Raw genomic sequence first — 12,212 nt, forward strand, 5'->3', positions numbered from 1 at the left:
TTCAAAAGCAAAGGGCTCAGGTGAAGCTGCAAGTTTAACTGTGGTTCACTTGTCGTTTGTGATCAACAACTCAATTCCTTAACGCGTACTAGTTTCGCTGAAAAGTAACGACGTCGGAGATTTTTCTAGACACAGCACGAACCCAGAATCCATTTATGCCAGAGGAACTTTCACTAATGTTACATATAAGTTTATGTTGCATTGGCTCCTCGATGCTAGAGCGCCTCAATATACTTTGAAACTGTGTGGTTAATAAAGCGGAACGGGAAAGGTTTACTTATTTATTTTATTCTCCAAAGATGGCGGCAGCAAAAACAGAAAAAAATATTAAAACGCCTAGTTGCACAAGCCCCTTCAATTATGCCACTGTAAATTCTCCCTATTCATGCTTACACAACATCCCCTATGAATAAAGAAAATATTTATGGAGTTGTAGAAACGGGAGAGCCTCGTTCAGAATAGCAGAAAAAAAAGTAAAAGAGAAGAAAGACAGAAGTAACTCGATGCAACAACAAACCAGAAGAGAGCTGAAAGCTATCTGTTCCTTTCTATCGAAAGCCACAGAATTATTGCAACGGTGCTACGCCGGAGCAGCCGCTGTGTCCGTCGGTGACTGCAGCACCGCCGTCGTGCGCACAGTAGTAGCGCTGCTGAGCGGCCCCGAGCTTCCATCCCGAAGCCCGGAACTCGATCAGCTCGAGCAGCGCCTGGCGAACATCCGCTGAGCGACTGCTGTCCATGAACGAGTCCCGGAGACACTTGGCCAGCGCCGCCGACAGCTGGGCATCAGCTCGCTGGACGCTCTTGCCGGCCGTCATGAAGACAGATCGGAGGCACTGGATCTGCGGAAGAAGTTGTTATAAGTGCTGGCGCTTGGCATCCCGTGGCAGCGCCTGAAGTAAGGGGACACCTTTGTCGGCGCCTGCGTTTAATCTTAACCTGCACTCGGGTTAACTGGAATAATGCCAGTGCACAGATTATTTTCCGTTCAAGCTCCACCGAACTGTAGCTGACGCGATCCGTAATAGAATGCGTGTACAAGAGTGGTTATTGTCATCTGGAGTTCGCATGAAGGACGGAAGCAAGGTCTAAGAACACGAGCGGTACGTTAAATGGGACATAAAGAGAGAAAGGCATAGCCCTTATGTCGCATTTTGCGCCATATTTCCGTGGTAAATACTATGTACCAACTAAGCCTAACAAGGCACTTCTACAAATTCATGATCTACCGCGTGAAAGGTTTTTCCAAACAGAGTTTATTCTGAATCATGCAGCGAAATCCTTCAAAGATGCACATCGCCCTAGCCTTAGGTCGCTAGTGCGAGTTTTATGTTTGTCAAGCCGTTAGGATCGTCTGTATCGCTCCTCCGGCAAACGCAATACAGCGAACTTCCACGCCAAGCCGCGGCTTCGTTGACCGAAGCTTGCCGTGAAAGTTCGCTCCATCTAGTCAGGTGTTTAGGGCTATAGGAACAACCTCGCTGCTGGCTTTTGCGTACCTATGCTTTCTCGGGCACTTAATAGGTACTTTCATTAGTACTGAAGCTATACAATGCACCTGAAATGAACGCAGCGCAATTAATGGTCGCTGAATCACATTCCCATGGAGCCTAATCGGGCAACTACTGCTGAACGTGCTTCCTACAGAACTTTCGTCTCTCACCTAGGTATATACGTGGATACTTGCATTCGTGTGCGTGCGTGCATAGTGCGTGCGTGCGTACATGCGTGCATGCGTGCGTGCCTGCGTGCTGTACACAAATGCCGCGGCAGCATTCACGAAAGTCTGATATGATGACGTATATGTGACGTAGATGAAACTCCGTCACTTCGTCTTCGAAAAGCTGGGTTCGACGGTTCAACGGACGGATGTACAGCGCGAGAGTTAAGACGAAGAAAGAGAGCGGCACTAAAATGACAAAATTTTTAAATGTTCTACTGTTTTACGTGCCAAAACTATGCTAAGATTATGAAGCACGCCGTAGTACGAGACTCAAGAATAATTGTGGCCACCTGAGGTTCTTTCACGTGCACTTAAACCTAATTATGATAGAGTTTATATTAAATTCATGCCCCATTGAAGTCAGCGGTACAAGACATGCATGCGCATTGGGGCAAATGTATTGCGTTTTACGGTAACACATAAGTGTCGCGCAAAGCGATAAGCTGCACCTGTACCTAAGTACACGATCACTTTTGCACTTCGCTCCCCCGTCGAAATGCAGCATCACGGCAGGAGTCGAACCTGCAACCTCGATCTCAGCTGCGGAATGCCATAGCCACTGGGCAACCGCGGCGGGTACACAGGTGGAGGGAGGAAGACTGCACAGAGCTAAGAACTTTGAGTTTCGTCTGGTATCTCTTACAGAAGGCCAATTACTACCAACTCTAATATGTAAATCACTAGAAAAACGTCTTCATAAACATCTTCTAAATAACATCACGTTGTGTTACCCGGGCGTACCCTCTCCTCCCGGTTGCCTGCTTGCTTGAGGCCATATACAGTGGCCTGCCGTTTCATTCCAACAATTTTCCTTAATGATATTGCGTTACCGATACTTCATTGTCGGTCAAGCTTCTCAGTAAGTAGCACTTTTTCGGAGCATCGTTCACCGATAAACATGGCATCGTTAATTGGCTGGTTCGATCGAAAAAAAAATTTAGGCCATTGCTTAGCGCTAACTTTCTGACATACATAGAATGCGATAATTGTGAACGCATGGAGATCTGTACGCGTGCGTTACGGGCAGCCTTGCAAACATTCATGAATGTGACGTTTCTGTGCCTCGTCCTGTCTTACAAACTTGCGATTTCGAGTACACCGTGACGCGCTCGCTTACGCTCAACGCACCTCTAGCTCCCTCGTAGATCCTTACAAGGTAGCTCAATTTTTAATGCTCTGATGTAATGCCTAGTCGATGGTCAGATCACAAATATAGGTCTACCAGCACAGCAGCTCAATGCTTGTAACATTAGGCTATAATCACACGCATTCTTGTCTCGCGAAAAAAAAAACGCTCTTTCGAAAGCCTGGCGCATGTGCCAAGTGCCAGTTTCTCGCATTCCTCGCTCGTGAAAGTTAGCGCATTGCGACTACACTGCCTCAGGGATCGACCCATGTTTTTGCTATGACCGATACATATAAAGTAGGTGAGGTCCGCTTATAATGCTATCGCATTAAAAAAAAAGGAAAAAAGTTACCGTCATACGCCCATTTGCCCATTCTAGAATTGAGCTGCTGCTGATGAACGGGCTACCTTTGTCATCTATTGACAATTAAAGCTGCACATGAGTTACACATGCAACGACGCCAAGTGTTTACTGAGGGATGCGGACAACAAAAAGACGTCTTTATTTCTAAATTATAGGAAAAACAAAGTAGTGGCAAACGAGGCATCTGTTCGTAATATCGCTAGCACAAAATGTCAGCTACGATAACGTACTTTTTCGGAAGTTTGCCAGCTCGCTAAACCCTCAAAACCGCAACCATAGGTGTGTTTCTTTTTCAGTCATCTTCAGTAGACGATTGAATGGAAATGTTCGGACTAGCGCTTAATGTTTTCTTTTTTTCTTATCGAAATATCCAATGTCGAGGACAAATCGAGTGGAAGAAAAATAAAATAAACGGACAACGCACGGTCATTGCAACTGCTGACATATCAGGCAAATTATTAAGCTAACAAGGATACGAGACACTTCAAACGTGACTGAATTCACACGCATCACAAAAAAAGATTACAGCGTCAATCAAAATCAAGCAGGAAAACAATAGAGGCGTACAAATATTCATGTCAAGTATTAACCCAAAAGTATCCTATTCGATTTCTTATTGCTTAAAGAAATCGCTTTTCGTAGTTGTCAAATATTCCTTGCTATTCGAAAACAGTAATGGAAAATGCAGATGTCTTGACTATATGCCGGGAGAAGCACCAACGGAAGTACCAACGCTTTCGAATGATTCTTCAGCGGGCCAGATGGCGTTGTTCTGCAGAGGCTCCTGTGACATAACAAGCGCGTGCAGAAGAAAACTTCTGCTCAGTATGTTGTAGTAATTTATTAGGCGTAAGCCTGCCCTTTAGACAACCTCCAAAACGGTTATATATTGGTACGGAGCGGTTCATACATGGATGAACGCGAGGTATGGCAGATCGATGAATACGACCATGACGCCGCTTTCACGTGGGCTGGATCAAACGTCTTCTCGTGCCCAAGCTTTCTCTGTGAATATTCTGTAAATATATCGTTCGCCTACATCTTCACTCCGTCGCACTTTGGTGGAGGTGCCGGCTGCGTCACGCCTCGCAACATAATTGCGCAGCAGCCGTCGTGTTGCGTACCTGTCTCCCATGGCGGAAGACGCGGCACCTACATCAGCGCCCGCCGCTTCAACGGAAATGCTGGCGCAGCACCGGGATCCGGGCGCGTACTGCGCTTCCGGTGAAGTGGACGTTGAAGACTAGCTCACGGAGAAAGAACGCGTGAGTGCTAACAACCGATGGGACCCTACCCTGATGTTATATATTATTATTAAATAGTATTATTATTATCATATTATAATATTAATAATTATTAAGCATTAACTGCTGCTTCAAAGGCACAGCAAAGGTATGGTTCGATAACCACGAAGCTGAGATCGGAACGTCAGACAACTGCTAAGAAAAGCTACGCGACTTGTTTGGGAAGCCTGCTAGCCACAAGATCGCCGCGAAAAAGGTACTCGCATCACGTGCGCAGACGTGTACAGAATCTTACGTATCGTACATTGAAGACGTGTTATCGCTGTGTCTAAAGTGCGATGTCCAAATGCCTGAGGACGAAAAGGTTGGGCATATGTTGAAAGGGATCGCCGACGACTCCTTCAACCTCGTAGTGTGCAAAAATTTCTTTACAGTGGTCGGTATTACAAAAGAGTGCCGGCGCTTTGAGCCAGCTAAAAGCCGGCCCATTGGCCATGCATTTGCCCGTCTTCCCACCACGGCGGCAACGTCTTCTTGCGAAGACCTGACGGGACCACAGCCGCCAGTTCCACCAGGCTAGGGACACGGACTGTACGCCCCGAACTTGAGGCCATGATACCCTGCTCCAGTTCACGCCTGTGACTCGAGCTTGACTACGAAACCATTCGTCCAAGCCATTGCCCGATATGAGCTCGCCAACATGGGCATTCACTCTGTGCCCACCGTGGCCAACGTAACAAAAACTTCACGGCATCCACGCCTATGCTATAAAGAGCAACGATTTGCTACGCGATCTCGTGACCCTGCTGCGTGAAAAACCCCTGAGGATCTCGGCCACTCGCTGGCTCTCGCCGCCTCGCAAGCCGTCTACCTCTTACCGCCGTCCAGACAGCAACTACTTCCCGCCTTCCACCCACTTTTATTTCCCCATCGCCAATGCTCCCACAAGAATAAATAGAAGCTCCCCGTCACCGCGTCGTCACCTGTCACGCTCGCCACCAAGCCGTCGCCCATCGTCTCGCTCACCGCAGAGTCGCTACCCGTCATTCCCCTTTAGCCCTGCACGTGCCTATCAGGAAAACTATGCAGTTAAGCTTCCCGAGGTGACGCTGCATTGACAACACCCACCATAAATCCTCTCCTGATGCTGCCGACGAGACGAAGCTTGTTAAACGTTGATGTTGATGGCGCCAGTATCTCTGCGCTCGTCGACACTGGGTCACATATCTCTGACGAATGCAGATCCTTGTCGTCGCCTTCATAAAGTGCTCACACCTGCTGCCTCACGCATCGTGCCGTTCTTCGAGAGCGCACCGCCCGCGTCTGCATTGCTGGTCATCCCACTTCAGTCCAATTAGCCGTCATTAAGAAGTGTCCCCATGACGTAATCCTCGGCTCAGATTTTTGTCCAGTCGTTCTGTCCTAATTGAGTGTGCGACCGGTGCTCTTCAGCTTGAACTGTCCCATCTTCCCCATATTCCAGCCGACATAACACCAAGCTTATGCTCTCGTCATCACGTTGGCGCGCCAACTCAAGCTGCTACATACGTTTATTTGACGTCTTCACACGACATTCCCAATGGCGACTACGTCTTGTTTCTGATTATCGACGTTCTGTTACCCCGTAATGTCACCCTTGCTCACATCATTTTTTCTATTGCTGACAATGGAGTGGTCGTTTTCATTCTCAACTTCAACCTGTTTACGAAGGTTATCCCGCAAGCATGTCACTGAGATCTTTCCTTTTGTCGGTCTCCCTCTAGGCCAAACGTCAGTCGTGACTCATCGAATCAACAATGGTGACGCTAACCCTATACTTAGCATCCATATCGCGGATCCCATCATGAAGTGAAGTCATCCAGAACGAGGTCGACAAAATGATTACAAAAGATGTAATCAACCTTCGTTTAGCCCGTGGGCCTCCCCTGTCGTTCTCGTGAAAAGGAAGGACGGCAACTGGCATTTCTGGGTTGATTATCGGACTTTTAACAAGGTAACTCATGAAGACATCTACGCTTTGCCTGATATCGACGACGCCCTCGACTGCCTTCATGGAGCCCAATATTTCTCGACAATCGGCCTTCGGTCTGGTTATTGGCAGATTTAAGTCGACGCTATGGACAGCCGAAACGCCGCATTTATTATGCCAGATGACCTGTACCAATTCAAGGTCATGCCGTTCGGACAGTGTAATGCCCCAGCAACTTTCGAACGTATGATGAGCTTTTTGCTGCGAGACATAAGTGGCCCATCTGTCTATGCTGTTTAGATGATGTCACTGCCTACTCGCCTACGTTTCACAGCCACCTCTTCCGTTTATTGGCCGTTCTTGCCGTCTTCCGTCGAGCCAATCTTCAGCGTAACTGGGCCAAGTGCCGTTTCGGGTGAAGCCAAATAACTATGCTCGGTCACTTGTCAGTTCTGCCGGTGTTCAGAAACCGATAAGGTGCGAGTAGGGCAGCAGTTTCCCATGCCATGCTAAGCCAAGGACGCCTGGAGTTTCGTACGATTATGTTCGCACTTTCCTCGCTTTGTCCAGAACTTTGCGGAATTGCCCTCCCCTTCACTGAACTCCTGAAGAAGGAAGTTCTTTCGTGTGGGGACCCGAACAGGCAGCTTCGTCTTTTGCTCTCATCCGTCTACTGACTATGCCACCAATACTTGCCCATTTCGACCCCTCATCGCCTTGGCACCGATGCCAGTGGTCATTGAATTGGCGATGTCCTTGGCTAAAAACAGCACGACAAGGAACGTGTCATCGCCTAAGCCAGTCGCTTTCTTTCATCGTCCGAACGAAACTTTTCCATCACTGAACGCGGATGTCTGGCTTTAGTGTGGGCTGTGGCCAAATTTAGGTCTCACTTGTTTGGCCGAACTTTTCCTGTGATTACAGACCATCATGCCCTCTGCTGGCTTTCGTACAGAACATTGTCGCTACACGACCACGTTCTGTATCTTCGTAATCACAGCTCAGATGGATGGTAATCATAGCTCAGCTTCTGCTTGTTCTACCTCGCATTCTGCGATCCAGCGTTCTTCGCCAGCTTCACGACGTACCATCTGCCAGTCACCTAGGTGTCTCGCGTACATACGCCTGCATCCGGCGCGGTTTTTCTGGCCGGGCATGTACCGTTTTGTGCCCCGCTACGTTGCTGCTTATGAACGCTGCCAACGCTGCAACCGCCCTTCAGCGTTGTCTGCAGGCCAGCTACAACAGATTGATATCCCTGCCGAACCATTCTTCCGCGGCGGATTTGACCTTCTAGGCCCTTTCCCTACGTCCATCTCGAGAAATAAGTGGGCTGCGGTCGCAATAAATTACGACACGCGCTTCGCAATCCCTCGGGCATTGCCGACAAGCTCGTTCCACAGACCTCGCTACGGAATTCTACATCATGGTGCCCCTCGGCAGCTCTTCACCGATCGCAGGAGGTATTTCCTCTCACGAGTGATCGAAGATCTTCTTCTTCTCCGCTGAACATAAACTCACCACCGCTTATGATCCACAGACGAATGGACTTACCGAGAATCTGAACCGAACGCAAACTTTGATGCTAGTATGTATGTTTCACCTGATCACCGTGACTGCGACAGCACATTGCCATTTGTTACCTTCGCGTACAAAACGTGCCGGCATGACGCCGCTGGATATTCCCCGTGTTTTTTATTCTTTGGTCGACATCCTGCATTGCCATTCGAGACTCTCTTTCCGTCGGCTACGCACTAGCTTACTGAATACGCCAGTGACGTCGTTGGTTGAGCTCGTGCAGCTCGTCAACTTGCCGACGGCCGACCCTGTGCTTTCACAGCCCTCCCCAAAGTCCCATTACGACCGCCAACAGAGAGGTGTGCACTTCATGCCTGGCTCTCTGGTCCTCCTATGGTAGCCATGCCGCCGCGTTAGCCTATCGGAGAAGCTCCTCCTACGTTACACCGGGTCCAACAAGGTGCTGCGTGAACTCGGTGGCGTCAATTACAAGATTAGGGCCCTGGGCTCTGCTTCTTCGACTTAGCTACCTTCACGTTCCCCGGCTGAAGCCCTATTGCCCTTCTAGCTCCTCACCTTCGTAGCAAGCGCCAGGACGGCGCTTCCGCTACCGAAGGGTGATGTTACGGAGCGATGGATACATGGATGAACAGGAGTTTTGGCAGAGCGATGGAGACGACGATGAGATCACTTGCACGTGGGCCGGATCAGATATCTTCTCTTACCTTAGTTTTCTTTGTAAATACTTTGTAAATATATCATTCGCCTACTTCTCGCAAGTCGAATGCTGAAGGCACCAGCTGACACTAGAACAAAGCGGCCGAAGCGCCCCAGCAACAACACTTCCTCATCGTCTCTTGTTTGCACATCCAGCTCTGCATCACGACACTACGCCGCGGGGGTTGGAGTGCCGACCCGGCGCAAGTGATTATCGCCCGGCAAAGGGACGCGCGTAAGGCTTTGAACGGGAGACAGAAGCCGCATCGGTTTCTGGCTTTACGGACGACGAGCCTGGCTCTTTGGGAGCAATCTCGTACGTCACAACGGGCAGCTGTCGCAGTATTCGGTAGGCACCTGACTATCGCAACAGAAGTTTTCCTGATGGGACGTTGGGCGCAGGAACACGAGGGAGCCAGGCAAATACTGCACGTGCCAATGGTGCGTATCGTAAAGGGACTCCCGGGATGCCTGTGTATCAGTGAGGCGAGCGCGGGCAATTTGACGGGCCTGTGCTACCATAAAAATTGCATCAGGGGCATAAAGAGTATGTGACTGTGTCACTTGTGGAAGTACAGTGTCCAGGGCCAAAGCGGGATCAGGGGCAAAGCGGGATCAGGGGCAAAGCGGGATCAGGGGCAAAGCGGGGTCACAGACAAACAGTAGATAAAACGGTGAGAAACCTGCAGTGTCATGGCGGGACTTGTATGCGACGGTGAGATATGGCGGAGCGAAGTCCCAGTCCCGGTGGTCTGGAGAAACGTACATGGCTAGCATGTCAGGAAGCGTTCTGTACAGTGGCTCTGCAAGACCGCTAGTTTGTGGTCAGTAGAGCATAGGCGAAGGATATCACCAATGATCTGTGACAAGAAGTAACGTCCGCGACCCTTGAGGAGCTCTCGTGTAGCTCGTGGTGCAGGATGACATTGTGTAGGAGGAAATCCGCGACGTCAGTGGCACAGCTTGCAGGCAGAGCTCCCGTAATGGCGAAGCGCCTGGCGTAATCGGTTGCAACCGCAACCCATTTGTTTCCCTTAGTTGAAAAAGAGAAAGGGCCAAGAGGGTCGAGTCGCAGGCGAAAAAAAACGCTCTATGGGAATATTGATGAGTTGTAAAAGACCAGCTGGAGCCATGGAAGTGGGCTTCCGGCGTTGGCACAGGTCGCAAGCAGCGGCATACCACGCACAGATTGGTAGAGGTCGAGCCAGAAGAAACGGCGCCGGACTCGGTTTAAGGAGCGAATAACACCGAGATGCCTAGTAGTGGGCGCGTCGTGAAGTTGTTGAAGCACGGTGGTTTGAAGGGGCCCTGGTACGGCCAGCAGTAGGTCAGCACCATAAGTTGTTTCTACAGGACTCCGCCGGAAGTACAAAAGAAACGCAGAGAAGGATCACGCGTTGGCGAGCTTAACCGATCTATGATGGTTCACAGAAAGGGATCACGGCGCTGTTCATCGCGAATGCTGAGAAGTCTGAGATGGACATAACGCAGGTGTCAGATTTGAGGTTTGTGGCTTCTGGTGGGTCAACAGGGTGGCAGGTCAAGCAGTAGGCCTCCTGACGTAAAGGGCCGCATTTGTAGACTACAGAGAAAGTGTACTCATGCAAGCGCAATGCACAACAACCAAGACGCCCTGTAGGGTCCATCAACGAGGAGATCCAGCAGAGTGCGTGATGTTCTGCAGTTACGCGGAAATGGCGACAAAATGGGCATGCGCGAAACTTCACTACCGCCTAAACCAGCGCTAGGCACTCTCGCTCCGTGATAGAATAGTTGCGCTCTGCCGTGGACAGAAGACGGCTTGCGTAGGCGATAACGCACTCTTGACCACGCTGACTCTGGGCAAGAACAGCGCCAATGCCGTGACCGCTAGCATCTGTGCGTATTTCAGTAGCTGCTGTAGGATCAAAATGGGCTAAAATTCGGGAGCGCGTCAAGAGTGTGAGGACTGTTGTGAAGGCTTCGTCCTGCCGCTGTCCCCACGAAACCAACGTCATTCCTTAAAAGCTTGGTGAGAGCGCGCGCAATGTCAGCAAAATTTTGGACAAAGCGACGAAAGTACGAGCATAAGCCTATGAAGCTGCGAACGTCCTTAACTGATCATGGCACAGGACAGTCTTGCACGGCTGGAACTTTGGCCGGATCATGTTGAATACGATTGGCGTTTACAAGGTGCCCGAGAACGTTTATTTAGCAACGACCGAAGTGACACTTCGACGAGTTGAGCTTAGGGTTCGCAGCTCAAAACACAGCAAGCACAGTCGCGGGACGCTCGATGTGGGTTTCAAAAGTTGGTGCGAAAATGATTACGTCGTCGGGATAACAGACAGATGGTGCACTTCAAGCCTAGGGCAAGGGTGTCCATCATTTCCTCGAACGTCGCTGGGGCACTGCAAAGCGCAAAGGGCATGACTGTAAATTGAAAAAGTCCATCAGGTGTAATAAAGGCTGTCTTCTCGCGATCCTTCTCATCAACAGCAATCTGAAAGTAGCGCGAGCGGAGATCTAACGATGAAAAATATTTCACCCTACGTAGACAGTCAATTGTATCATCGATAGAAATGGATACACGTCCTTCTTGGTGATCTTGTTCACATGGCGATAATCAACACAATATCCCCAGGTGTTGTGTTGTCTTCTTGACCAGGGCTAGTGGTGAAGCCCACGGGCTAGTGGAAGGCTCGATGATGTTGTTCAGCATCTTCGCGGCTTCGCTTTGAATGATGCTGCGCTTTGCAGCAGACACGCCGTAGAAGGGGCGATGAACGGGACTTGAGTCGCCGGTGTGAATCCGATGAATGACTATGGCTCTTTCGCCGAGCAGGTGGTCATAGAAATCGAAAATATTGCGGTAATTAAACAGAATGAGCCTAAGGTCCTCAGTTTGAGCTGGAGAGAGCTCTGTAGCGATCATTTTATTGACGTCGGGAACATGCGATGATAGGGCTGGCAGAGGCAGAAATAGTGGGGAATAACACGTGCAATAGACATAAAGTAGAGAACGGGAAGCCAAGTAGAATTATCGACAACCGGGCGAATTCGGCAGAACACAGGGACGGATGATGTGCATCAGAAACAAAGTAGCTGTCAGAAGGAAGGTCCAAATGCACGACACCTGTAGGGCAGTCTATTAAGGCAAAATGGGCCGAAAGAAATTCCAGCCCCAAAATCAGGTCATGTGGACAGCGCGTTAACACAATAAAAAGACGGTAGTTGATGGCTGGCAATCGTTACTCCTTCTGTACAAATGCCGAGAATGGGTAGTGTACTGCCGTCGGCAACGCTTACTGTGCATGGTGCGTACAGCAGGCGCGAGGACCTTTCTGAGTCTTTTGCGAAGCGTCGCACTCGTAACAGACATCTGCGCACCGGTGTCGACGAGGCACTTGACTGGGACTCCATTCACCTCAACGTCTAATATACTTCCAAGGGTTGTCAATGTGATGAGTGGTCTTGCATGGTTGGGTCGTTGATGCAGCGTCACCTCCGGGAGCTGCACCTGGGGCACAGACGCGGGGGAAGAAGAGCGACAGGCCTGCGGCGAACGAGAC

The 12,212-nt window shown here is 49.8% G+C and overlaps 1 protein-coding gene across 3 annotated transcripts in view; it reads right to left on the minus strand.

Annotated features, from left to right (window-relative positions):
• Positions 1-267: 267 nt before the first annotated feature.
• LOC126526290 (uncharacterized) overlaps positions 268-12,212 on the minus strand; it is a 79,073-nt gene continuing 67,128 nt past the window's right edge. For all 3 annotated transcript variants that reach the window (XM_050174196.3, XM_055068111.2, XM_055068112.2), the window contains one exon: positions 268-842. In XM_050174196.3, the coding sequence (XP_050030153.2) occupies positions 567-842 (276 nt within the window). In that variant the 3' untranslated portion in view covers positions 268-566. The remainder of the gene's footprint in view (positions 843-12,212) is intronic.

This window comes from Dermacentor andersoni, chromosome 8 (genome assembly GCF_023375885.2).
Source record: "Dermacentor andersoni chromosome 8, qqDerAnde1_hic_scaffold, whole genome shotgun sequence".
Taxonomy (NCBI): domain Eukaryota; kingdom Metazoa; phylum Arthropoda; class Arachnida; order Ixodida; family Ixodidae; genus Dermacentor; species Dermacentor andersoni.